The sequence below is a fragment of the Rhinichthys klamathensis genome, unplaced genomic scaffold (genome assembly GCF_029890125.1).
Source record: "Rhinichthys klamathensis goyatoka isolate OS25496 unplaced genomic scaffold, OSU_Roscu_1.1 h1tg000015l_1, whole genome shotgun sequence".
Lineage (NCBI taxonomy): Eukaryota > Metazoa > Chordata > Actinopteri > Cypriniformes > Leuciscidae > Rhinichthys > Rhinichthys klamathensis.
In genome coordinates this window covers 3849149-3875498 of record NW_026606567.1, presented here as the reverse complement: position 1 = coordinate 3875498, position 26350 = coordinate 3849149, and the positions used below count along the sequence as shown (strand labels likewise).

Genomic DNA, 26350 nt, shown 5'->3' with positions numbered 1-26350 from the left:
CTTCTGGATATAATCAGGACTGGGTGATAGAAAAGTTGTTGATGGTTTTGCTTTTACTTTACAACATATTTTATTTGGAATTCCCAAAGACTGCTGTGTTCATTTCTATTTGATTAATAACATTATAATAATGGCAAAATATTTCATTTGCAAATGTAGATTTTTTAAATCCCTCCAACTATTTGTTGTGTTCAAAAATGATTTAAAGTGTATTTCTAGAGCCCTTGAAGGAATGAGAGATGGGAGTGCGATGAAGCTGCTTGATCTTTTGATTTCATATGATTTGGTGTGATATTGCCCCTTAATTTTACATTTTAATTTTATTTATTTTATTAATTTATTTTTAACCCTAAGTCAATGTAAGATATGATTTCAAATTTGTATTTATTTTTTGTTAAACTGTGTTGAGGCTTTCATTCGATATTCTTACGCACTGTAGAAAGAATACATTTGCCTTGCGTAATTTTGTACTCAATAAAAAAAGAAAAATAAATAAATAAACCTACACAGAATCCCACTAATCGCCCACACAATGATTAAACTCAGGTGAACATTAGCATACAACCTCTTTGCACAAATATACATAACGAAAAGATGATACAAAATGTAATACCTTGGAAAATTGCATTTAAGACTTTTTAATACTCAGGGCCCTAATTTTCTCTAAATTAATTTATCAACTTTTAATACTTTTTAAGACACCACGGACACCATGTATGAAGAGAGATACTTAATAAGACTAAGAGAACACTTATTTATTTTTGTTATTTATACTGTTTTTATGTCTATGTTCATTTTGTGTAAATGAGTTCAATTAGGTTGTCACACACAGCCTCAAGCAGAAGTTCTGGAAGCTCATAAATGTACAGTAAGGTCTGAAGTGACTCATGTGAAATCATACAGGAGAAAAGCCAGTCAGTTGAGTTTGTGGCAAAACATTTTACAGTGCTGTATATTGTTGTCTTTCAATGTATTTGATAATTCATACTCATAAAGTAGAACTGAAATGACGTGAAATGAAGATTATTAATTAAAACATTTCAAAATGGACCTGCAGACTATTTTTAGTCATGAACTTTTTCACTGAGGATTTCTATTAAATATTGTGCAAAAATCTCATCTCGTTTTCGTGAACCCAATCTCGTGTCTCGTCTCGTGAGATAAGTGTCTTGTCACACTCCTAATGTACAGTATATATATATATTTTTTTTTTTGCTAATGTCAGTTAAGGTTTCTAGAACCAGTCAGTTTCATTTTCCTGGCAATTTTCCAGCTTCTCTGTGACCCTTAGAATAACAGTTTTTTTCAATCAATTTGACACATTTCTGCATCCAAAGGTAATACAAAACAAATAATTGAATGATCCATTTAATACACAAATGTCTACTCCAGCTTTTTTAAACATGTTGAGCAAAAGGCTGTACAATATCTTACCTCAGCTGTGAGATGTAGGACAGACACTGAAGGAAACTCTTCATTTCACTCTCTTCCTCTGAACATCCTCTCAGCTTTACTGGTTTCTTCTCTGTCTGGAGTTTCAGCACTTCCAGGAGGACGGAGGTCTTTCTCTGTGAGAGATCTATGATCCAGACATCAGGAGACTGGAAAACTGACTGTAATGCTGGAAGGAAACTCCTGCCTGTTTGAGTCTCATAGTTCTTCACATGTGAGCAAAGATCCAGCAGGAAATCACTCTGTTTAATTCTGTTAGTCTCTTGATAAGGAAAAGATGTGTAAGTGCAGACTGATGATAACAGTTTCAGCATCTGCTCTCCTGTCTGTGTCTCAGTCTCTGCTGCTTTAGTGAAGAGTCTCAGAAGAAATCTGTTTCGAACACTTTCATTCAGATTAGAGAATCTGTAACAAAATGGAAATGAGAAATGTGAATAAATAGAGATATCACAGAAACTTATTTTAGCTATGACTTGACTAAATAAGACAAATTAAAATAATGTGTTGTTTGTTTCCTGTTTTCAGCTCACATTGTTGTAAATAGTGTTAGTCACTAAATACTGACACAGTTATTAACACTTTATATTTACATTACATTTAATCATTTAGCAGACGCTTTTATCCAAAGCAACTTACAAATGAGGAGAGCAATAGAAGCAGTTAAACTAACAATAGGACAACAATATGAAAGTGCTGTGATGATTTAGGCCTACTATGATATTAGACTACATATAATAAAAGATAAATGAATTTCAAACCTAAACCAAACATATTTTTATTCAAAGATCAACAGTCTGTCATTAGTCTTTAGTCTGCCACAAAAAAACAACATTGAAATCATGAACTCAAATGTCATTGCGAAACCCCCCCAAAACAATGACTGTTGTAACAGTGCGTAAATCAGACCTTTCAGGCTATAGCCATTCATATTTTTGAATGAAAATTAGCTTATCGATGCATATCTAAATTCACGACTACGGTATCTTTGTAGAACTTCAAAAAAAGAAACGATGCTGCAGCCAATGAGCAGCCGGCGGGGGCTGAAGGACGACTCAACCTCCACGGACAGCTTGTCATGTTTTATCAGACGACTCAAGATTTTGCTTTAGTATAATTTTCAGGACAATTAGGGCCGGATTTGGGACAACAGCTTAGATTTCAGGACTGTCCCCAATTTTTTGGGAAGTTTGGTCACCCTACTTGCAAGTTTCTGGATGGCACGTGGAGTAATGAGTTTAGGTAAAAGGGAGCAGAGCCAGTGGTTGTTCTGTAGGCAAGCATCAGTGCCTTGAATTTAACTGGTAACCAGTGCAGTTTTGTGAGGAGAGGAGTGACGCGTGCTCTCTTCGGCTCAATAAAGAAGACCTCTCTAGCTGCAGCATCTGGATCAGTTGCAGAGGTTTGACAGTGCAAGCTGGAAGAGAGCATTACAATAGTCCAGTCTGGACAGAACAAGCGCTTGGACAAGGAGTTGTGTAGCATGCTCTGATAGAAGAGCCTGATCCTCCTAATGTTGGATAAGGCAAATCTGCAGGATCAGCCAGTTCTAGCAGTGAACTTTATAATGAATCCATTTTTCACCAAATATATATGAAAAAGTATGTACCATCTTACTTTTTTTACTTAATTCTTAAAGTGTTTAATTATTGAACAACATTATGTGCCCTGAAATGATCAACTTAAATTTGAGACTATTTTTTCTAATCTCAGCAAAACAATGGACTCTATTCAATTTATCAATTATAAACTCCAAATCATTTTCATCTATTTTCTATGCTGGGTAAAGTCGTTAATATTTCAATGATTTGTATTAAAATACTACATTACATAGCCTACAGTTATATTCAGCAGGGACGTGCACAGGGGGGTTGCTCAGGTTGCCCGGGCAACTGCCCATATGCCCTTCTCACTCAAGTTGCCCTTCCGAGAAAAAAATTAAATCGTACAATGGATGCAGAATTTCACGTAGGCCTAGATTAAAAAAAAAAAATCGCAAAGCCTCATTCACTTCCATTCGGGCACCGAAAGTGAAAGTCAGTATGAAGGGCAAACGCTGCACGCGACCATAGACTGCACGCGACCGGCGTAGGGCCACGCAAATTACTTAAGGCCACGCCTCCATCTCGTGTCATAGTCATAGCGCGCCGTCAAATGTGTAGCTACAACATCCACGACAAAATGAAGCGAAACTATCCTTCTGGTCACGAAAAGAGGAAGAAGAAAAAAAAAACATGAGAGTGAATTGCGGGAACAACAATCAGGTAAACTTGTGTTCTCTCCTCTCTAAGTTTGATGTCAGCAAAGTTTGATGTTTTTCGGTCTTGCTAATCTAGCTGGGCAGGCAGTGCATCTCTTGCATCACTTTGTGGCTGACAAAAGTGAGAGTAAAATACAATTATTTATTACGTTTGATTTTGATAAACGACAAAGTGCAACGGTGTTTGTTTACTGCAGCTCGGAAAACATAACTGCGTCGCGTGTGTTATCGTGCGTTCATATGCGCGTTGCCGAAATGAAACTTGCATTTTTCAAGCAGAAATATGTGGAGACCAGACATACTGTACAATACATGCACGTGAATGATGGCACTCCCAATCAAACTACACATAATACTTTTAAAACAAGACACTGATTATCTAGTCTCAGTGTAAAAACTCTAAACAACTGCACTAATTATGCAAGATAGAAAGCAATGTATTGACAATTTGACATTGATTGACTATTGATTTATAGGCTATATTGAATTAAAAATGTTGATTAGCTGGACATACTGGTCAATATGGATGCACATCCCTCAGTAAATAATAACCATAAATCAAGAATTGCTTCAACATGCATAATAAAAAATTAAAAAATCATACTGATGCCGAAAATGCCCAGGCTGTAGAAAGAACCAGAGTTAATCCCAAAAGCCAAAGCTCAGGGTTATAATTTATTATTTTCTTATTATTTATGTTTACGTTAATATTCACTTACTTAATAATATTCACTTATTATCTTAACATTCTATAGAAAATACTCTATTCAATAAATACTGTGTGTTTGAACCTCATTCTGTTCTATATTGTTGTACTTATTCTTTGACTGTTTTGTTTAAAGAAGGGAGGATTGTATGGGAGCGCTGAAGTGTCAGGTGTGACTGTGGCAATGGCAAATGGTTTACATAGCTCAGACATCACGGGTCAGGTAGAGGCCCCTTAGCAGAATTAGGCTTAGGGCCCCAGGGAGGTCAGGATCGGGACTGGTTTTAGCAGTCGATTCTGTTCCCTACCGGAATTCCTGTTCCCTTTACGCAATCATACTACAAATCATGCGTAGTTGCCCAGATGAGCAAAAAGCACAATTGAATGTACGGGAAGCCAAAAGGTTAAAAAAGGATTGTATTTTTTCCGAAATCTAAGCGTTTTTTTTATTTTTATTAGAAGCGAGTTTTTCCCCATCTGTCAATTCAATCCAGATTATTTAGTTAAAAATAATAATAATTAAAAAACAATAAACAATAATATGAGGAACTCTTTTTCTCATGTGTATTTTGGTGACATTTAACATATTGTTAATACATTTTGTATACTGTTTACAAAGTTGTATATCATAAACCTGTCATCTTTGACGTTTGCAATCTTTATAAATAATAATAAGACCATAATGTGAGGCATTGCGTTTGGACATAAACACGATCAGATAAGGCAATTTGTATGGGCAAAATTCAACTGAATATATTCCTTCATATAGCCCGTGAGTTTTGGGGGTAGTGCCCTTTTTTCAGGTCAGAGCAACTGCCCCACAAAATTCCTGTGCACGTCCCTGATATTCAGAGTAGAGCATTTCTATTATTTTGATTATATCAGACAATGGAAAAAACTGCTAAAACCAGACAATTAATGGAGAAAAATTTACTTTCAGATTGTAAGTGACAAAAGGAGAAAGAAGCTTTTTGATTCAACAGTCGTGGACAGATTCTTTATCTCTTATTTTGTTCAACTTGATTTTTTTTTTTCCAGTTTTTTTTTTTATAGTTCTTGGTTTTAAATAGTCAAATTTCTAAACTTTTTAAGGACTGAATCTGTCTTTACTGATTGTAATATAGTATTTAACATATAGATGTGTGCATTGAATTGTGTTGTGAATTCAAATCTTTCACTTGCTGTATTAAAAATGAACATAGTAAATTAGCAATGTATTTCCAAATTAAACCCCTATCCAAAAAAATACATATTTTAAATGTTCTCATCAACGCCTTCCTAAAGAATGCTTAATGATGAAAAAATAAATAACATCATGAATATCAATGCCTGGGTCTCTGAGGGTTAAATCAACAATCAAAAGCATGTAAGTTCAGTTACCTCAGCTGTGAGATGTAGGACAGACACTGAAGGAAACTCTTCATTTCACTCTCTTCCTCTGAACATCCTCTCAGCTCTACTGGTTTCTTCTCTGTCTGGAGTTTCAGCACTTCCAGGAGGACGGAGGTCTTTCTCTGTGAGAGATCTATGATCCAGACATCAGGAGACTGGAAAACTGACTGTAATGCTGGAAGGAAACTCCTGCCTGTTTGAGTCTCATAGTTCTTCACATGTGAGCAAAGATCCAGCAGGAAATCACACAGTTCTGGGTTGTTATTGTGTCTCACGGCAAAAAAGGAGCATCTGCACTGCGATCCTTTATGGAAGAATTCTCGAAAGAATGTGATTTGCTTCAGTGGTTCTTTCCAAACCTTTAATCTGCAACACAGAAATCATACATCAATAATAATAACAATAATTTTAAATTATAAAAAATAAGCAAATTAATAAAGACTATGGCATACTATGGCAATAATTATTTTGTACTGTAAAATAAAGGCATTTAATAATAATACAATTTAAATGTAAAGAACACCAGTACAATTATCATACTTATATTTATGTCTTAATTTCTTTTGGTGAAGACCTTAGAGTATGGTTAGGATTGTTGCATTATTCCAAATAATAGATTGAGATTCACAAACAAATGTAAAGAGATTCACAAAAAAAATGTATCAAATTCACAAATAATAGATTGGGATTCACAAATAAATGTAAAGAGCTTAACAAATATGTATAAAACTCAAATAAATAAAATGAGATTTGCAAATAAAAAAAAATATTTACAAATGTGTTTTATGTCACAAACACACCTCATTTATTTATCGGCAATGGCTCACATTGATGACTGGCTCACTAAGTCATGTCTCCATCTAAACACCAACAAATCAGTCTGTATGGCGTTCACCAAACAAAGCATGAAGGTTTCACATTCTAATAATATCATCATCATTTCCCTATTTTCATTTGATGTGTTATGCATTCTAATAATTGTAAAAACATATTTTCTAAGAATGCCAAGGAAAGAAAGAATAAAAACAAAACAAAAATCAAGGAACTCTCTGTATGATACATTTAGACGTACCACCTTTGGCCAAAATATATTATCAATAACAGGTGGTAAACTTTGGAATAACTTGCCCCTTTCGATACGAGTGTCCTACTTTCAACACCTTCAAAACTCACTTAAAAAAGTGGCTCTTAGAGAACCAGAGATGTACTCATTTTTAACTGTCACACATTTATCAGCCATACACTTTCATTGTTGAATTAAATGTAGTATAATGGTGAATGTATAATGTCTTTGTTATTATGTGTTTTTTGTTTGTATTTATGCATTGTTTGTAATATCAATGTATATTCTTATCCATGTGTATTGTTGTTATAGTGAATGAATGCTGTATGACTGTTGGTTATCTATAGTTAGTTCTTTTTTATGTTACCGGCCTAGGGTGCAGATGAAAAGTAGTATCTTTTTACTAATTCTGGCATATTTACATGGTGTATTATCATACAACAATGTTCATGACTATGCATGGTCCCTATCAAATAAACTAATAAATAAATAAAAATAAATCAATTTGTGAACCGCTTTCTGTGCATTTGTAAATTGCTGCACACATTTGTGAATCTCTTCTTGTGCATTTGTAAATCCCCTCACACATCTGTGGATTTTGAAACACTTCTAGCATCGACATGCAGACACATCCACAAATAAGCGGACTCCACCCACCGTTTCCTCAAGCCAATCAGATAACGGCCACATTGACCACAGCTGAGGCCCATAAAATTGCTACAGTAAAAGATGTTTAAAATTGGGATTTCGTTAGAGATAGACCATTAGACGGGGTATAAAGCCAAGACACATTTTTATGAGCTTTTGAAAATGCCAGAGAAACAGCGCTTACATCTCTGTTATGGGAGCGTTATGGAAGCGTCCCGTTATTCATGATAGAAGACGCTGTTGCTGTGCCTCGTACGGTTACATCATCACTGATGGTCATTTGGGCTCATATTTGGCATTCAACATAATATTTATGTCCTATAGCTATTTATCACCACAGTTGTGCTTTAAAAGATAAAATCATCCATTTTGCCATTTCTCAGCCTAAATCGTGTCGACCCCGTGCGAGGCTACACTGGACAGAGCGAATGTGCAAATCATTCGCAGACTTCAGAAGTAGAATAGGCATCCGTTTACTGTCAGTGAATCATCGTCCAGTGTAGACAGTTTCACAAATTATACATTTTCATAGGCAGCACTAATCAATAAGGAAGATTATGCAGACACTTTATATCTGCAGGTAAGAAAACCGACGTCATGGGCAAAATGTGCTAACATTGCAAACATGTTAGTTTTACATTATTTGAAACCGCTACGGCAGCCGAGAAGATAATGGGCTAATCTTTGCTTTTGACGCGCTGTCGCGCCGCTTGACTCCGGTGTAGAGAGGGATCTGTGATGATCATAATTTGTGTTTAATACTGAGTTTATCCTGATGGAAATATAAAGAGGCCTTAAACTCCAACAATCTTTTGGAAACGGGGGGTTTTAACCACACAAACAGTTCAATTTGAATGAAGCGCCCATTACAGCTCCTTTCAGGGGTGCAAATATCTGCAAAATGAAGCAGATTCACTTGATCAGTTCCCGCTCCGAGTATAAAGACTAACGTGATTGGTTGCAGTGAGAACGTGCTACGATTGGTCATCTTAATGTGGCCGTTATCTGATTGGCTTAAATGGTTATTTGTGGATTTGTCTGCACGTCGACGATAGAAGTGTTTCACAAAGGGGATTTACAAATGCACAAGAAGAGATTCACAAATGTGTGCAGTGATTTACAAATGCACAGAAAGCGGTTATTTGTGGAACTTAATCTATTTATTTGTGAATTTGATACATTTTTGTGAATGTCTTTACATTTGTTTGTCAATCTCAATCTATTTATTTGGAATAATGCAACAATCCTAACCCCATAATAAAGCTTCTCTTTAGTTCATCTCATTGCAGAAGGTTGAAACCTTTTTAAACGCATGATACAAGCGGCCCAAACTTACAGCACTAGCAGAGAAGAGTTTGTGTGAAGCGGGCGATCTTGACTGACAATAGACTCTTGGCAAGTGTTAAAGTCAGCATGAAATGATTGTGACCCTTTTTTTCTTGGGAATTGCTTGTTGGATTGTTGTTGTTTGCTACTGCTTTGATGTCATGTGAGTGACAGGAGGTTGTGGGACTTTATTTTCCTCACGCCAGTAAACACGTCATCTGAGAAGAGATGAGATGTCAGTGTGTGGAGGAGGGGAAGTTATTCTGAATAAAGATTACAGGGGCACATGATTTAAAAAAAAGTAATGTGCACAAATAAATATTTCATAATAAACACTGCATTGTTCCATTTTAATTTCATGGTGACTTTAACTTTGGACACTGGCTGAGATGCTAAGCGTGTTCTGCACACAATCGCTGATGGCATCGTCCGCTAGCAGTCCTGCCGTTTTTCTTGCATTTGCGCTGTAGATAGTTTGATAGATTGTGTCGATAGTTTAAAAGGCTAACACAGAGGACCACCTTTATTCGCAATTGTTTTTGTGCTAAACTTAAAATCCTTAAAAGATACAATAGTGTGAATCTTATTTCAGCAAATGACCTCTCATTGTTACATCGATCCCCAGCCAGTTGTGGTGTAGATTGTAACAACTGAACTCTTTGTATTTGACATAAACTCGCATAATCTGTGATTGTTTTGTACTGTATATGTCCAAGTGAGTTATATTTGTAGCAGACAAATGTGGCCACCATTTATCAAATTTTGAGAGATATAGCATAAACAGCCAACGAATTACCGATGCTCAAACAAAAGGTGTTCATTTATCCCAGATCTCGCCTACAAAATATTTAGTCCTACATAGTAAACTCCCCAGATGCAGATATTTTCACAGGCATGCAAAAATATAATAAAGTAATAAGTAAATAACGGCCTTTAATAAGTAAATAAATACAAACGAGGTGGGCAGCGGGCGAAATAAAGAGCTGGGCCAGATCTGGCTTATATTTAGCACAGTTATTAACAATAAAAACTATGGCACTTTGTGTGAAAAAAGGTGTTCCTCTGTGTTAGCCTTTTAAACTATATAGCCTACTGAATGGACGTTGAGAAGTATATAGTTTAAAAGGCTAACACAGCACAAAATGCAAGAAAAAAGGAAAAATATTCAATATAGCCTACCTGATCTTGGGTGAGCAGCTGAGCATCATGTTCATTCCTGCATCAGTCATGTTACAGTCCTCCAGATTCAGATAAACCTCTTTATCTCTGGACTGAGTGATCACGTAAGCCAAAGCACAACACTGATGGGGGTCTAGATCCTCTTCAGGCTCGAGCTGATGGTCCATCTTCTCCAGGAACATGAAACACGCTTTAGGAGACTGGAGCTCATACAAGCACTGACACACATAGAGAAGATCAAACTCTTCACTTTCACTCTGAGGTTGGAGGAAAGTTTCCAAAAACTTCTCAATGAACCAATCAGATGTTTTCTTTATCTGATCTTCTGGGAAGAGACATTTGATGAGTTTAATGTTGTGTTCTCCCAGAAGTCCACATAGGAAGGGAAGAACATGTTTCATGTGTTTATCTTCCTCAGTCTGACAGAGTTGTAGGACTTTCTCAATTTCACCTGGATGTCCAAGAAGCCACAAAGCTGAGAAGAATTCCTGCATTGTGTTGTGGAGAAACGCACAGTACGTCGTTGCTGATGTAAGCGAGTCTCTTGTTGTGATCATCTTCAGAAAAGCACGAGAAATGTTGGTCTCATCACAGCTAATAAGGTTCAGGGTTTTCTGCATAGTTGCATTAAATGCCTTTCCCATCAAAAAATAAACTTGATCTTTGTTGTCTTTCAAGTATTTATCTATTTGCTCAATTTTTTTATTCACAGCAACACGGAAAATATGGATGTACATTTCTGTGACTGTGTTTGGATGGTTAAAAACGTTGTGGTTTTTAAATTGAATCAAGTCTACAATCATGAATGCATACATTGGCACATGGCTGAGACTGAACAGCTCTTGATTCTTCAAAACAACATCTAGAAGATCAGGATCGTGACCCAACATCTTCTGATAGTAAGCGTTGATAGACTCTTCACTGAATCCTTCGACATACACTTTCAGTGTCGGCCATTTGGAGAAAAGTGGATCATATTCCACCTCTGATCTGCATGTAATTATAATCTTGGCATCAGGCAGGAGCTCGTGGTTCATGATCTTCCATAAGGTGGAATTTTCTTTTAAATCGACTACGCCATCAAATACAATGACAACATTCTCAGAGTTTTCCTCAATTTCTTGAAACACGTCTGTTCTGTCTTTATCCATTGGTTTCAAATACACTTTAAACAAAATAGATTCCAAATCGTCATTGCTAGAACTGTGAGCCAAAACACCTTCATCAAAGTAAAACATGTAGTCCAGCTCTTGGTCCTCTTTCTCTGCCCACAGACGCAACATTTCCTGGACGACTGTAGTCTTTCCTATTCCAGGTTTGCCTATGAGGAGGATGCTTTTATCTTGGCATCTCAGCAGATCCACAGGTGAAAGTGCTTGTTGCTCAGTAGGAATGTAAGCTCTCAGCTTTTTGGGCCGTAGCTTTTTGCATTTTTTGTTTTTCCATTTTATTTTACATTGAGGAGTTTTCAACACAGAGTCTGTCTCTAAAACAACAGGTATAAAATGGAAATTTCCTTGTGCCTTGTCATCCCGATATTTACAGCAACCTTCCCTTTGCTCCTTCAGGATCCTTTTTGCTTTCTTCTTGAGCGCTGACTGGTAGTTTTGACAGGGCTTTGTACCTAAAACAGCAACACAAATAAAGATTTGTATTGAAATGTGTTGATTTACTGTCTTTTTATTGAAATGTTTTTCATTTATCTACTCACCAAATGAATAGCTGACCCCTTCCTCTTCCCATCTGAAGGGAAAACAGCTGATCCAGGAGTGTAAATCAGGATGCAATGTCCTCTTCTTAGTGACATCCAAAATCCTGAGTAATTCATAGCATGCCATTTGTCCTTTGTTAATGACCCAATCCAATATACATCTGGCTTTATCAAACTCTGTCCTCTCGGCTTTGAGATCATCGACCTCATGGTCATTGAAAACCCTCTGCTGATAAAGATTCTCAATGATCAGAGGAAGGTTCTTCATATCAGTCACCAGGTTTCTCCTGGCGTTTTTGAGGAACTCAATAGCAGATTGCCGTGCACACGCCATAATGCAGGCCTTTCAAACCTGAGGTACAAGACAGATGTTTAAGCATTTTCATGCAACAGTATTACATGACTTAATCATATTTATTAGCTGAAAACTGGAGAGATTGGATGCAGCAATTTGAACTGTATCTTATCACGAGCGGGACCTTGTGAAAAAAAAGAAGTCAGAAAAAAAAGTGTGCCACTTTTGTAAACATTGCAGGAGATGATGAAATGAATTGAGGTATTCAACACGTTTACCGTTTGATGATTTTGACAACTTCAAGACATTAAAAGAGCTGTTTGCCAAATACTGTAAACCACGGAAAAACCTGACATACCTGAGACATTTGTTCTTTATTTAAAAAAATAAAGTGAAGGATTGTCAATTTGGAGAACTTACCAAGTCACTTATAAAGGACCGAATTGTTTCTGGTATTACAAATGACCAGATCAGAGGCAGGAAAAAAATATTCTATGGAAGTCAATGGGGTCCATCAACTGTCTGGTTACCGTCATTCTGCAAAATATCTTCTTTTGTGTTCAGCAGAAGAAGAAGAAAAATCATACAGGTTTGAAACAACTTGAGGGTGGGTAAACCATTGAGAAGGAGGAGACTAAACTGCATCAAATTAATTAGAAGGATGAAGTGAAAAATAGAGAGCTGCAAGCTGGAGTGGAACGGTGGACTGAAACACTCAAGTTAACCAGAAGCTGATCGTAAAGTTAGACACAGGTGCAGATTGTAATTTCATATCAGTGCTAGAACTGGATGTGTTAAAGATGACAGAAATGACATGCAAAAATCAAGATTTAAACTAGTGCCGTATTCAGGTCACATGATCAGGCCCTTGGGTCAGCAATGCCTTGAATGCCAGTACAAAGAAGGGCTGCGTCTGAAATCGCATACTCTAGAGTAGGTACTTATTCTGAATAAGTAATTACTTCACAACCGTTAATAAAATACTTGAACAGAAAGGTCTTACATTGTTCAAACATAAGACAGTCGCATCTTCAGAAGGAATAGAAAAGACTTGCTGAAAACAAAGGAGACAGTGTGTCCTTCAACTCAAACTGAAGCTGTGGAAGATAACCTGTTGTTTCACCAAATTTAGAGCAGAATTCAGAGCAGGAACACAACATGGACAATAATGCCAGTGCAAGTTGTTCATCCTCTGTGAATGCCACAAATTCACCAGGCGCTATTGCATCACCATCTTCATTATAGGCAGACACGAGTAACAGCCAGTTCAGTTCAATCACATGATCTCCTGTCATCAATACATTACAGTGGCATTTATTATTATGAAATTATATTTAATTATTAAATGATAATGCAACTGTTGTCAATTTAATATTTAACTCAACGTTGTCATATAAAAAAGTCATACTTCTCTGAAGATTAAGCTCCATGACCCTCGAGTAACACACGATCGCCTCGAGATCAGCCTCCGACTCACAAACACGTGTAAAAACGAAACCAAAACCAAATCACAATTTGTCTCAAGCCGTTCATACCTTTAGTCAAACTTTGTGAGGGCTAGATTAATTCGTGTTTCAAATAGTTTCATTTTCATAATTTATCAGTTTCACAGTATATTCTCAAAAGGCTCTGATGGGTGAACAGACGAAGACATAATAAGGTTTAGCCATTCATGCGACGCGATTATAGAGGAATAATACTTGCCATTCACCTCGACAGCAACTTCCGAGTTCCGACTGTACAGGAAACAGTGGGTGCTCCAATACCCCTCCTCTTTTTTTCTTCTTTTTTTTTCTTTTTTATTGAAGTGTAAAATTTACAATAATGTCTGGCTTAGTCAGAATTCACAAGAATATCAGTGCTAACAGGAAACGGAGCACGTAAAATTACAAACAACTTTAGGAAAAGAAGAGTAAATTAAAATAAAATAATAATAATAAACAAATAAAAAAACTGAAGATAAAGAAACAGTTATGAAACAATAGTTAAGGGGCTTCAATTAATTTTAAGGCATCAATAAAATTAAGAAGTTTTCTCAAAATCAGTTTTGCAAATTCTATCTTGAAGACAGTAAATAGAGGCTGTGTTTTTATACATTTACATTTGTGGATGAAAAATTTACCCGAGATAATTAAAAGTGTTTAAAAGCATTTCATAGTTTTTGTCTTTCATTATAATTCCAAATGTGATGTGATGTCTAGTGAAACTGGAGAGAGACTGGAGATAAGGCTCCAGCCAATACATGTCACACCAGAATGTGTTGCTGTAAGGGCAGAAGAAAAACAAATGATCCGTGGTCTCTATGTTCTCATCACAGAATATACAGTTAGTTAGATCTAAGTTAGTCTTGAAGGATATATATCATTAATATTTTTGAAATGGAGGTCTTTAGCTTTTGGCGATAAAGGTAACTTTAAGAAATCTGTGCGTAGTTTCTTCAGAGAAGAATGACTGAAGATAAGAGAAGCAGCATTTCGGCTGTATTGCATTGGGTATAAAGTCAGAGTAAAGAGATCACGGAACAATTTTTTCTGCAAAATCTTACTATAGAACTGGTGACCAGCAATCATCAATGAAGGGAGAAGAGGGGGGTTGAACAAATTAGGCAGTGCATTTTTTGCCATCAAAAGGAAGGCATAAGGGATGCTTTGCATTATTATAATGTTTACGATTGCACTGAAAATTACATTTTGCACCAAAATCTTCAAAAGATAAAACATTGCCTAATTGTCAGTAAATGTGTGACAGACCAAATGTTGTTATCCATCCATTCACTGAAATACAGGGACTTATTTCGAAAGAGAATGAATCTGCAATTCCAGATGGGTACATCGTGGGGAGTAAAATTGTGTTTGTACAGTAGTTTCCAATATAACAGAACTTGGGAATAAAATGCAGACAGCTTTACAGAAAGTTTTGGAACCTCAAAATCACAGCGTAAAAGAAAATCAATAGGCTACCTCCAATTGTTTTAAACAGTTCCCTGGAAACACAATACCAGAAGCTACTACTGTTTGCTAGAAAGCATCTTAACATTTAGTCTTTAAGGTTCCATTTATACAATCAAAGTCTATGGCTTGTAGCCCACCATCTTCATAGTCTGTCACTATAGTGGGGTTTTCTTTTCCAGATGTAATCAAAGTTTAAAGTATTGACGGTTTTAGCCGCTTTTTTGGGGATAGATAAAGAAAAGGCTGGGTAAATGCACCTTGAAAGGCTTTCCATTTTATATAGATGCGACCAAACAGAGAAAGATCTCTGTTTAACCATCTGTCTAATCTTGATTTACGTTCATCCATTTTGTTCCATACATGTAATGTTTCACTCAACTTAGTATCTTTGGTTATATGTATAAGTATTTAACTGCAGTTTTAATAGGGATACCAAATGCTGCCTCAAGGTGGCAGTCATGTATAGATAACTCACATTTTTTCAGGTTCAGTTGTAACCCAGATGCTTTTGAGAATGAGTCTATAGTTTCAGTAGCCTTTGGGACCTGCTCAACATTTTTAAGAAATAAAGTGGTGTCATCAGCCAGCTGACTTATAACTATCTGGTTATCAAAGACAGTTAACTGTTCAATATCTGAATTTTTGACGAGGATTGATAACATTTCAGCTGCAATAATGAAAAGTGAGGGTGAGATGGGAGAGCCTTGTTTTATACCTCTGTTGATGGTGAAGCGAGGCGTAGTGCCACCTGAAAGAGATATTGAGCTGTTGGTGTCGTTATAAAAACATTTTATAGTGTTTCTAAATTTTTCCCCAAAACCACAGAGTTCCAGAGCCTTAAAGATAAAGGGGTGTTCTCTAGCGTGTCAAACGCCTTATAAAAATCCAAAAAGAGAATAAAGCCATTGTCCTTTATATGCTCATTATATATTCAAGTAAATCAAGGACAAGGCGAACGTTATTGTGTATTGATCTACCTCTCATAAATCCTGATTGAGTGTCACTTATTATTTGAGGAAGACCCTCTTTAAGACGATTTGAAAATATGTATGTTAGCAATTTATAATCATTGTTTAATAGTGTTTTCGGTCTCCAATTGTCCAAAATTTTGGGATCTTTGTTTGGTTTTGGAATGAGAACAATTACATCTTTCCTCAACGTCTGTGGAAGAGATTGGTTGTTTAAAGCTTCTTTACGTGTTTCAAATAAAAGTGCTTTGATATGCTCCCAGAAATGTTTATAAAAGTTGGCTGTCAGGCCTTCTGGGCCAGGGGAGCGGTCAGAAGTTAGACATTGCAACGCCTTTTCAAGCTCATTATACGTCATTTCTGCCTCACATGTATTTTGGAAGTCCTCATTTATTTGGGGAATAAAACCTCTGATTATATTAAAGAAGCCTCTGTTGCATCAGCCGAGAAACTAGAAGAAAAAAGTTGCTGTAAAAGGAATAAACTTCATTGGTTATAGTTTTAGGATCAGGGCATTCATTTTCATTAATGACCGTGTTCCTATGTTATTTCTTTCCTGGCGAGTTTTTTTCTAATCTACAGAAATAAGAAGAGTTTCTCCTTCCTTGATCCATTTTGCTCTGGATCTGATGAAGGCTCCATTTGCTTTTCTTGTATAAATATTATCCAATTTGGTTTGTAGTGTAAGTAGCCTAGTTTTCTTTTGTCAGCGTGGGTTTATTACAACAGAGACTTATCTCTCTTGTCAAATTGGTCTCCTCTAAAAGGGCAGATTGTTGCAATTGTTTACTGAAAGAGATTAAAAAGTTTCTTATTCTGAATTAAAAAAATTCCCATTTGGAGCTATAAGACAGAAGTTTGGAGTCTTGTGTAATTTCATAAATTATGTCTTTAACCCCTTGGCTATACGTTTCAGATTGTAACAGCTAGGCTGGCTTTGAGTTTCCAATAACCCTTGTTTCGTTTGTGATTATTACTGGGTTTCAGTGTGAGATTAATATAGCACTGGTCAGATAGGGGAGCAGAAGATATAGAGCAGACAGATACTAAGTCTTTTACACTGTCAGAGATTAACCAAAAGTCAATCCTTGATTTTATTGAACCATCCGGCTTAAACCAAGAGAAGTTTTTAAATTGGGGTGTGTAAAGCGCCATGGGTCAGACAGATTATGAGTGCTACAGAAACTGACTAAATGGGGTTATAGTGATGGTTATGAAACTTGGTTGAGCGGCCTAACCATTCATTAAATACCACATTAAAGTCTCCTCCTAAGATAATATTAGTTGTTGGATAACGTAATTTCACATTTTTAACAAGATCATCAATTTCAGAGAGTAGATTTTTGTTTTGGTTTATGTTGTTATAACCATAGACATTTCCCAGGATAATAAAAGAGTCTTTGATTGGAAGAACGCATAGGATCCAGTGACCATCTGTGCTCTTTTTGGATGTCACAATTTTCCCAGGAAAGTTGTTCAGAAGGACAGCAGTACCTGCAGAACGATTAGTTCCGTGACAAAATAAGATTTTATCACCCCACTGATTGGACCAAAATTTCCATCCGTATCAGTCGAGTGAGTCTCTTGCAGCAGCAGGACACAGTGTGGTTTCTTGCTTTTACAGAATAGGAAAATTGCCTTTCGTTTGATGCTGTCTCTAAGGCCCCTTGCATTGAATGAAATGAAACAGAAATTAGAATCAACAGTGAACATTAAGCAGTAACTTACCACTTAAGAAAAACAACCCGAGGTATATCAGCAGGAGAAAACTGCTTTGGAATGTGAACATAATGTAGCTACACTGGTCATAAATGAGTCCACGCTTCATACTGATGTTCACAATCACATTTATTCTTCTCTGAAGTATCATGAAACACCGTGAAAACTAGAAGATAAACAAAACAGTTTCAAGCACAAAGCACCCAAAGCAACATTCATATACTCTTATTTCTTATACAGACCAATACAAAGCGTCTTACATTTTCTTGAAATCAAAATTTAACAGTGCTTAATAAGATAGCTCGTAATTATTACCGTGTTCGCCTGGTAGACCAGCTGTAGAATAATAGACGGGAGCTTAAAAGTTCGCTGTTTTCACCCGCGACTCTCTCTTCTCACACGCGCTACTCTCAATACTTCCGGGGTTAAACATGTGACTAATAAACAACTTTTCTCTTCGTCATAAATTTAACAAGAGCAAGGTAAAAAACAGCTTTAAGTCACACTATTACTCAGAATTACTATAAACAAGACACATTATAAATTGCATTACAAAATGACTTTATCGTCTTACAAGGTTGCGCATGAACAACTTCCGGTGTAGTCATGGAAACGCGTCTACACTGGACTCAGCGTCAGCTACACTCCCACCAAATGACCTTTGATTAATTAATAACAAATCATACAACCTTGGTGTTTTGTATGCATATTAATCTATTAAATCAATGGTTATTTCAAAGCATTCGTTAAGGTCACTCATAACATCTGAACCTGAATGAAATGGTAGATCAACAGTTATAAACTCTCCAGATAAAGTTGATATGCAGAATACACCACATGAAAGTTAAATGTAACAATATCAATTGAGAACACTTTTCTCACTACGCAAAGGTTCAAGAAAACAATCTTCCTATAACACAAAGGATTGTGTATTGTTTCAAATTTGAATTTGAATTGAGGTCAGTGACTAACTGCACCAAAATTAAGAAGCAGAATTTTAGCTGCTTTCTACGAGAACAACTAACTTCTGAATGGGTCGCTCAACGATGGATGGCTTGTTGAGGCGTTCACCCCCCTTTCCTAACTTGCGCTCTCCAATCTGTATTGTAACTCTTCGCACCAGTCCATCATCATTCTCATGTATTTTAAGAACCCTGGCAAGTTTCCATTCATTACGAGGGAGCTCTTCTTCCTTTACAATGACAATATCTCCGACTTGCACATTGCGCCTTGGTGCATGCCATCGTTGTCTGAGAGTGATGTTGGCAAGATATTCTTTCCTCCACCTGTTCCAAAATTGCTCGGACAGATATTGCACCCTTCTCCAACGTTTTTTGGCATACAAGTCTTCCTTAGCAAAGTTACCAGGTGGGGGCAGAGGAACAGAGGACTTCATTGTAAGCAAATGATTGGGTGTTAATGGCTCCATACTGGTTGGATCACTGATACTGTCAACAGTAAGGGGGCGGTTGTTTACAATGCACATGGCTTCATAAAAGAAGGTTCTTAAGGAAGTGTCGTCCAATCTTCCAGCACTGTGAGCAAGGACTGAGCCAAGCACACTCCTTACTGTTCTGATCTGCCGCTCCCATGCACCTCCGGCATGACTTGAGGCTGGTGCATTCATGCAGAAGTCGCACTGTTTATCTGCCAGGTATGTGGCCACTCTTTCTTTATCTACTTCTTTGAGAGCTCTTTCCATTTCATTTCGTGCTCCAACAAAGTTTGATCCTTGATCTGATCTGATATGCCTGACGGCCCCACGGATGGCTAGGAAACACCGTAAAGCATTGATGAATGCATCGGTCGTCATGTCATCCAACATCTCTATGTGGACTGCTCTGGAGCTCAGACATGTGAAAAGGAGACCGTACCGTTTGTTTTCCTTACGACCTTGCTTGGTACAGAAGGGACCAAAACAGTCCATACCGCAGTACGTGAACGGTGGGGAGGGGTCAATACGGTCTCTGGGTAAGTCTGCCATCCGTTGTTCCTCTGGAGGTGCGCGGGCTCTTCTACACAGGACACACTGCTTTATGTGCTGGGCTGCTGCCTTACTGCCACCAATAATCCAGTAACCATTGGCCCTGAGTTCATTCAACGTTTGTCCTCTGCCCTGATGTTGTGTTTTCTCATGGTGGTGCGCGAGGACAAGGCGCGTGACAACACCATCCTTTGGGAGGATTATAGGGTGTCTCAGATCCAGAGGTGCGGATGCTCTCCTCAGACGTCCTCCCACCCTCATTATACCATCTTGGAGGAATGGGTCTAGCTGATACAGTTGGTGGTTACAAGGCAGCTTTCCCGATGTCTGGAGAATGTGTAACTCCTTTTCAAAGGCATCTTTCTGTGCAAGCTTGATGAGGGTGTGAGAGGCTCTCCTTCTTTCCTCAACATTAAGGGGCTCTGTGTCCTTGATCCTCTTGGCCAACCGTTGTATCCGAGCGACGACTTTTACCGCTGTGGACCATTTTGAGAACCTTGCGAGTCTCTCTTGAAAATCGACCTGCCTTGAAGCATCAGTTTTCAAGACTTGGATTGCCCTTACTTCGGGGTCTCCTACCAGTAGCTCTGAGGTTCCTTGGGCTGTAACTACCTCTCTCTCCCACAGGAACTTGGGTCCAGTGAGCCAGTTAGACTTGAGCAGCTCCGCTACTTTGAGGCCCCTTGAGGCGTGATCAGCAGGGTTGTGCTCTGTGTCGACATAGAACCACTGCCCTGGGTCAGTGGTTTCCCGGATTCTCTGGACACGGTTTGCCACGAAGACATGAAACCTTCTGGCTTCGTTGTTTATATAACCAATAACTACTTGTGAGTCGGTCCAGAAATATTCTCTGTCGATCTTGATCTCTAGCTCCTCCTTTAGCATACTGCTCATAGCAGCAGAGATTACTGCAGCAGTCAACTCTAGTCTTGGTATAGTGACTATTTTGGTAGGAGCGACTCTTGCCTTGCCCATAACCAAGGTGCAATGCACCTTATCTTCGCCCACCGATCTGATGTATGAGCACTGACCATAGCCTTGACTGCTGGCATCTGAAAAGTGATGCAGTTCCACTCTCAGGACCTTTCCAAAGTTCTCTGGTGTGAAGCATCTTGGGATCTGAATCTTGTCAAGATTTCTTAGATCGTTGATCCAGCTCTCCCACTTCGGCTTCAATTCGCTGGGGAGTGGCTCATCCCAACTGATGCCTTTCTGACACATCTGTTGTAGCACCCGCTTTCCTGGTAGGATGAATGGGGCCAAAAATCCTAATGGATCATACACCGAAGCCACGACTGAGAGGACTCCACGTCGTGTAGCTGGTTTCTCATCAAGTGAGACCTTGAAGGAGAAGACGTCACCTTCGACATTCCATCTGACTCCTAGCACTCTCTGGACTGGAAGATCATCACAGTTGAGATCCACATTCTTCACCTCAGCAGCACGTTCGGTAACACAAATGGACTCTAGTACCTCTCGACTGTTGGAGATGAATTTATGAAGGTGCAACTTTCCTTCAGCACACAGTGCTTGGGTTTCTTTCACCAGCTTGATTGCCCCATCGACTGACTCTAGGCTTATGAGGCCGTCATCCACATAAAAGTGCTTTCTGATGAAGCTAGCTGCTTCAGGGTACCTTTTCTCATTTTGGCTGGCAATATGCTTCATGCCGTAATTGGCACAGCCTGGAGATGAAGATGCTCCGAAAAGATGGACCTTCATATGGTATTCCCTGGGCTCTGACTCTGTATCCCCATTTTCCCACCACAGAAAGCGCAGATAATTTCTATCTTCTTTGCTGACGTGGAACCTGTGGAACATTTTTTCCACATCACACATGACGGCAATGGGATGTTTGCGGAAACGGCAGAGCACTCCAATCAGCCCATTTGTAAGATCAGGTCCTGTCAGCAGATGGTCGTTTAAGGCAGTGCCTTCATACTTTGCAGAGCAGTCGAAAACTACCCTGATCTTATCTGGCTTCCTCGGGTGATAGACGCCTTGGTGTGGGATGTACCACACACTTCCTGACTCCGGTTGCTTGTCCGCTTCCTCTGCTTCCCCATCCTTGAAGACACCTTCCATGAATCTCACATAATCATTCTTAAATTTGGGATCTCTGTCCAGTTTCTTTTTAAGGTGCTTCAGGCGGATTAAGGCAAGCTTCTTATTATCAGGAAGGTGAGGACGTGCTTTGAATGGAAGGGGCATCTCAAGATGGCCGCACTCGTTCTGCTGGATTCCTTCCTTTAAGACCTGCAGAAATTGAATATCTTCTTGAGATATGCTTTTCTCTCCTGATCTGGTGTCTGCAAAATCAGATTCGAGGGCTTTAATAGCAGCAGCTGGTGTCACAAGTGGAACCTCCCTGACAGTTATCCGATGGCACAGCCCAGTCACATCCCTGGAGTTCACGCGCTGTGGTGAGCTCCCTACGATGCTCCACCCTAAGTCCGTCTTTATAGCGTAAGGCTCATAATCACCTCCAGTGAAGACCTCTCGTGGTGCCAGGGCTCTGGAGCAGTCGTAACCAATCAAAAGTCCCACTCCACAATCCATTAGCGGGGGCATCTCGGGGGCTATGACTGCTAGGTGTTTCCACTTATTAGCTGTCTCACATGTGGGAATGTGCGCACGTTCAAGTGGAATGAATTCCCTTGCGTAGGCGGGAGGCAGGTTAATGAGGCAATCTGAAGAGAATCCTCTGACTCTGAGTCCACTGACTCTCTGGCTTTTCACGATGGAATCCCTTCCCATCATAGTGGAAAGCTTTAATTTTACTGGTTCCATTGATGCCTGCAACCTTCCACAAAGTTCCTGGTCCACAAATGTGTGACTACTCTGAGTGTCCAATAGAGCATAAGCCAGGGTTTCAGAATCTGGGTTTTCATGTGAAGAGATCCATACTGGAACAATCATTGATGTGCTCCCACCGTCACCTCCATTCACACAACAAGATAGTGAGGATGTGTTTTCTTCAGCTTGCTGGACACCTTGCAAGGAAGTCTGGTCTGCTGAGGGGCGGTCTTCATGCAATGGAGTGGGATGGTGTCTTTTGCATATGCTACACATGGCTTTGTTCCTACAGTCCTTTGCATTGTGTCCCTTCCTCAGGCATGCATAACATAGCTTATTATCCTGGACGAACTTTCTCTTATCCTCCACAGACCTTTCTGTTAAGCTTTTACACTTATGTATGGAGTGGTTCTCTCCACAACACATACACTTGGCTGTGTTTGAGTTATAAGCTGGCATGCTTCCTTTGTTTGATTTATTGGAATCCCTCAACTTGATCTCCTCAACATTGTAGGATTTGGCTGTGGTACTTGATGCGTTTGAGGCTTTCACATTAGTGGCGAAGGTGTTTGCCTTTGGACGTTTTATTTCTCTGAATGACTTTTCCTCGGGCCTTAGTGCATGTAATGATGACACTGGATTACATGCTATGCGTGCTTCCTTTGAGATGAATGAAGCAAATTCTTTGAAGCTTGGATAGTCTTTGTCTTGATCCAGCTGCTCTGTGACAATACGATTCCACCTGGACGTTATCCAATCAGGGAGTTTGGCTAGCATCTTCTGATTCTCTTCGCAGTCGTTCAGAACCTGAAGACCCTTGATGTGAGGCATAGCATCACTACATGTTTGCAGAAAATCACTAAACTCTCTTAGCTTAACATACTCCTTAGCACCAATCTTTGGCCACTTATTAAGCTTCTCACGGAAAGCACGCTGCACCACAAAGGAGTGACCATACCTTGCATTCAGCTTCTGCCATGCTTGCTGATATGCCTCTTCATCTTTTCTATAGAAGCTGCCTTCTAGAGCAGATCTCGCCTCTCCACTTATGTACTTTTGTAGGTAAAACAACCTGTCTGCAGGATTTGAACATCGTCTTTCTATAAGGGCTTTGAAGCTTGTGCTCCATTCTGTGAACTTCAGTGGGTCGCCAGAGAATACGGAAGGTTCTGGTAATGGAAGTCGAGTAAGGGCCATTGACTCCTGTAATGTCTGGACTAAAGATGCTTCATTCTGTGTAACTTGCTCTTTCAGGCATCCTGCAGAGGGAGTGAGTTGACTAGGATCACTTCCTTCACTGCATGGAAGACTGCATTTCTCACTCTTTACTTTTGACTCTTCCTCAGTAAATACTCTGAGCCTTGCTTCAATGACCTCGATGTCTCTTTGATTTTCTAGCTTTTTCAGTTGCAGACGTTGTGCTTCAATGGCAGCTTCCCTTTCAACCTCAGCTTTCTTTGCAGCCAGCTGTGCTGCTGTCTCAGCTCTCTTAACTGAAATACTTGGTGACTCTGAAGGATGATTGGAGCGGTGGCTGAGTGCGGTGGCTTTGGAAACTGTGGATCCATATATGGACTTAGCATATTCACTATCAAGCAGCATGCGTAACCTTGCTCTTTCTGCCTCACCATCAAACTCTTCCTCTCCCTCAATAAGGCGAACTCTCATTAGTCCCAACAAATCAGCTGTCACCGCTACACTTGCATCAATTTTTCGGCGAATTTCTTGGCTTGGTGCACTTTTGAGCCGTATGTTGTCGTATAACTCTTTTAATTCAGACTCAAGCTTCTCAACCACATCCATCATGTCATACAAGTCACTCTCAGAGCATGCCTGCTTCAATCTTGTACGAGCATTCTTGACTTGTGTTTTCCATTTCTCATACACCGAGTTGAATTTCCTTTCTCTTTGGATTGATTCTTGCTCTATCAGCTCTATCATTTTATGTGTTGGACGTCTGTCACGAGAGGATTTTCTTGGTTCATCATCTAACTGTGTTGCACTTGCAGCTGAAGAAGGCTCCTTAAGTGTCGATTTAGATTTCTTGTTTTTAGTTTGATCTATTATTTTCTCTTTTTCTGCTGCCATAGAATTAGAGTCTAAAACACCCTGCACTTCAGACGGGAAATCTATCTGCCTAGATACCTCACCATCCTGAGCCAACGATTCACTGAGAACTGACATTTTTTTTTTTTTTTTTTTTGATTATTAGCTGCCACTGGAAGAAGGAGACTAAGTAAATTACCAGCACATGAAATACTGAGATAGACAATGAAGCACTTTGTTTAGACTAAATTCGTTACACCTTTAACATATGGTTAATACTGTTGCTCATTTGGAATTTGACACTTGAATTGACAGATAAACTCAAATTGTACCAGCGCTTGTGGTTTATAAATGTCATTGACCTTATAGTAAGGTCTAAGTGTAGAACAGGACGTTACCAATCAGTTAACTTTGTCCTTACTCAATGTCTTTCTCACGGTCCTGAGCAACTGTAAGGTTTTATTTAGTAGAAATCAGTCTTTTTATGGCATTGTGGAACTGTCCATTTGCCAGAGGACTTTAAATTTCAGTAATGTACAGTCTGACCTGAAATGGATGCTGTCGGCTGAAGTAGACTACAGGAGATGAAGCAGAGCCGCACACTGAAGACCTGAAGTTCACCACAGGATATGAAGCAGAGCCGCACACTGAAGACCTGAAGTTCACCACAGGATATGAAGCAGAGCCGCACACTGAAGACCTGAAGTTCACCACAGGATATGAAGCAGAGCCGCACACTGAAGACCTGAAGTTCACCACAGGATATGAAGCAGAGCCGCACACTGAAGACCTGAAGTTCACCACAGGATATGAAGCAGAGCCGCACACTGAAGACCTGAAGTTCACCACAGGATATGAAGCAGAGCCCGCACACTGAAGACCTCTGGATTATGGAGTTAGGCCACGTTTTCACTGTAGCTACACTGGTCATAAATGAGTCCACGCTTCATACTGATGTTCACAATCACATTTATTCTTCTCTGAAGTATCATGAAACACCGTGAAAACTAGAAGATAAACAAAACAGTTTCAAGCACAAAGCACCCAAAGCAACATTCATATACTCTTATTTCTTATACAGACCAATACAAAGCGTCTTACATTTTCTTGTAATCAAAATTTAACAGTGCTTAATAAGATAGCTCGTAATTATTACCGTGTTCGCCTGGTAGACCAGCTGTAGAATAATAGACGGGAGCTTAAAAGTTCGCTGTTTTCACCCGCGACTCTCTCTTCTCACACGCGCTACTCTCAATACTTCCGGGGTTAAACATGTGACTAATAAACAACTTTTCTCTTCGTCATAAATTTAACAAGAGCAAGGTAAAAAACAGCTTTAAGTCACACTATTACTCAGAATTACTATAAACAAGACACATTATAAATTGCATTACAAAATGACTTTATCGTCTTACAAGGTTGCGCATGAACAACTTCCGGTGTAGTCATGGAAACGCGTCTACACTGGACTCAGCGTCAGCTACACATAAGGCAACGTCCCCTTATGAACAGTCAACTTAGATGTCCTTCATAGAAATGTAAACAAATTCCTTCACGTTAGACAGTGAGATGTAGGTGAACCGATGTGAGAGTGTGGTCAAGGAACCACAATTATTTTCCCATTTATGTATCCAGTTGGGCCCCTGAAGTAGGCCCGCTGACCTGCTTCTCTGGCCTGCTTAATCTGAGGCCACACTGCTGCTCTCGCCTCCCGGTCGGCTGGTAGGATGTGCTCGGCGAAACTTACATTAAACTCCTTGCACACTGCAGATCTCTTGGTCAGACGCCAGAGCTCATCTCGGTAGTGCCTCATGGTGAACTGCATTATCACTTGCCGATGTTTAGCTTCCTCTCTTT

The 26350-nt window shown here is 39.1% G+C and overlaps 1 protein-coding gene across 2 annotated transcripts in view; it reads right to left on the bottom strand.

Annotated features, from left to right (window-relative positions):
• Positions 1-26350, bottom strand: part of LOC130069521 (uncharacterized) — a 72960-nt gene that overhangs the window by 3192 nt on the left and 43418 nt on the right. Inside the window, exons 2-4 of one of the 2 annotated variants that reach the window (XM_056233422.1) lie at positions 10024-11647; positions 5796-6173; positions 1435-1857 (exon numbers count right to left, since the gene is read on the bottom strand). In XM_056233422.1, coding sequence (XP_056089397.1) covers positions 1435-1857; positions 5796-6173; positions 10024-11647 — 2425 coding nt within the window. The remainder of the gene's footprint in view (positions 1-1434; positions 1858-5795; positions 6174-10023; positions 11648-26350) is intronic. The other variant, XM_056233430.1, reaches the window with a different exon arrangement.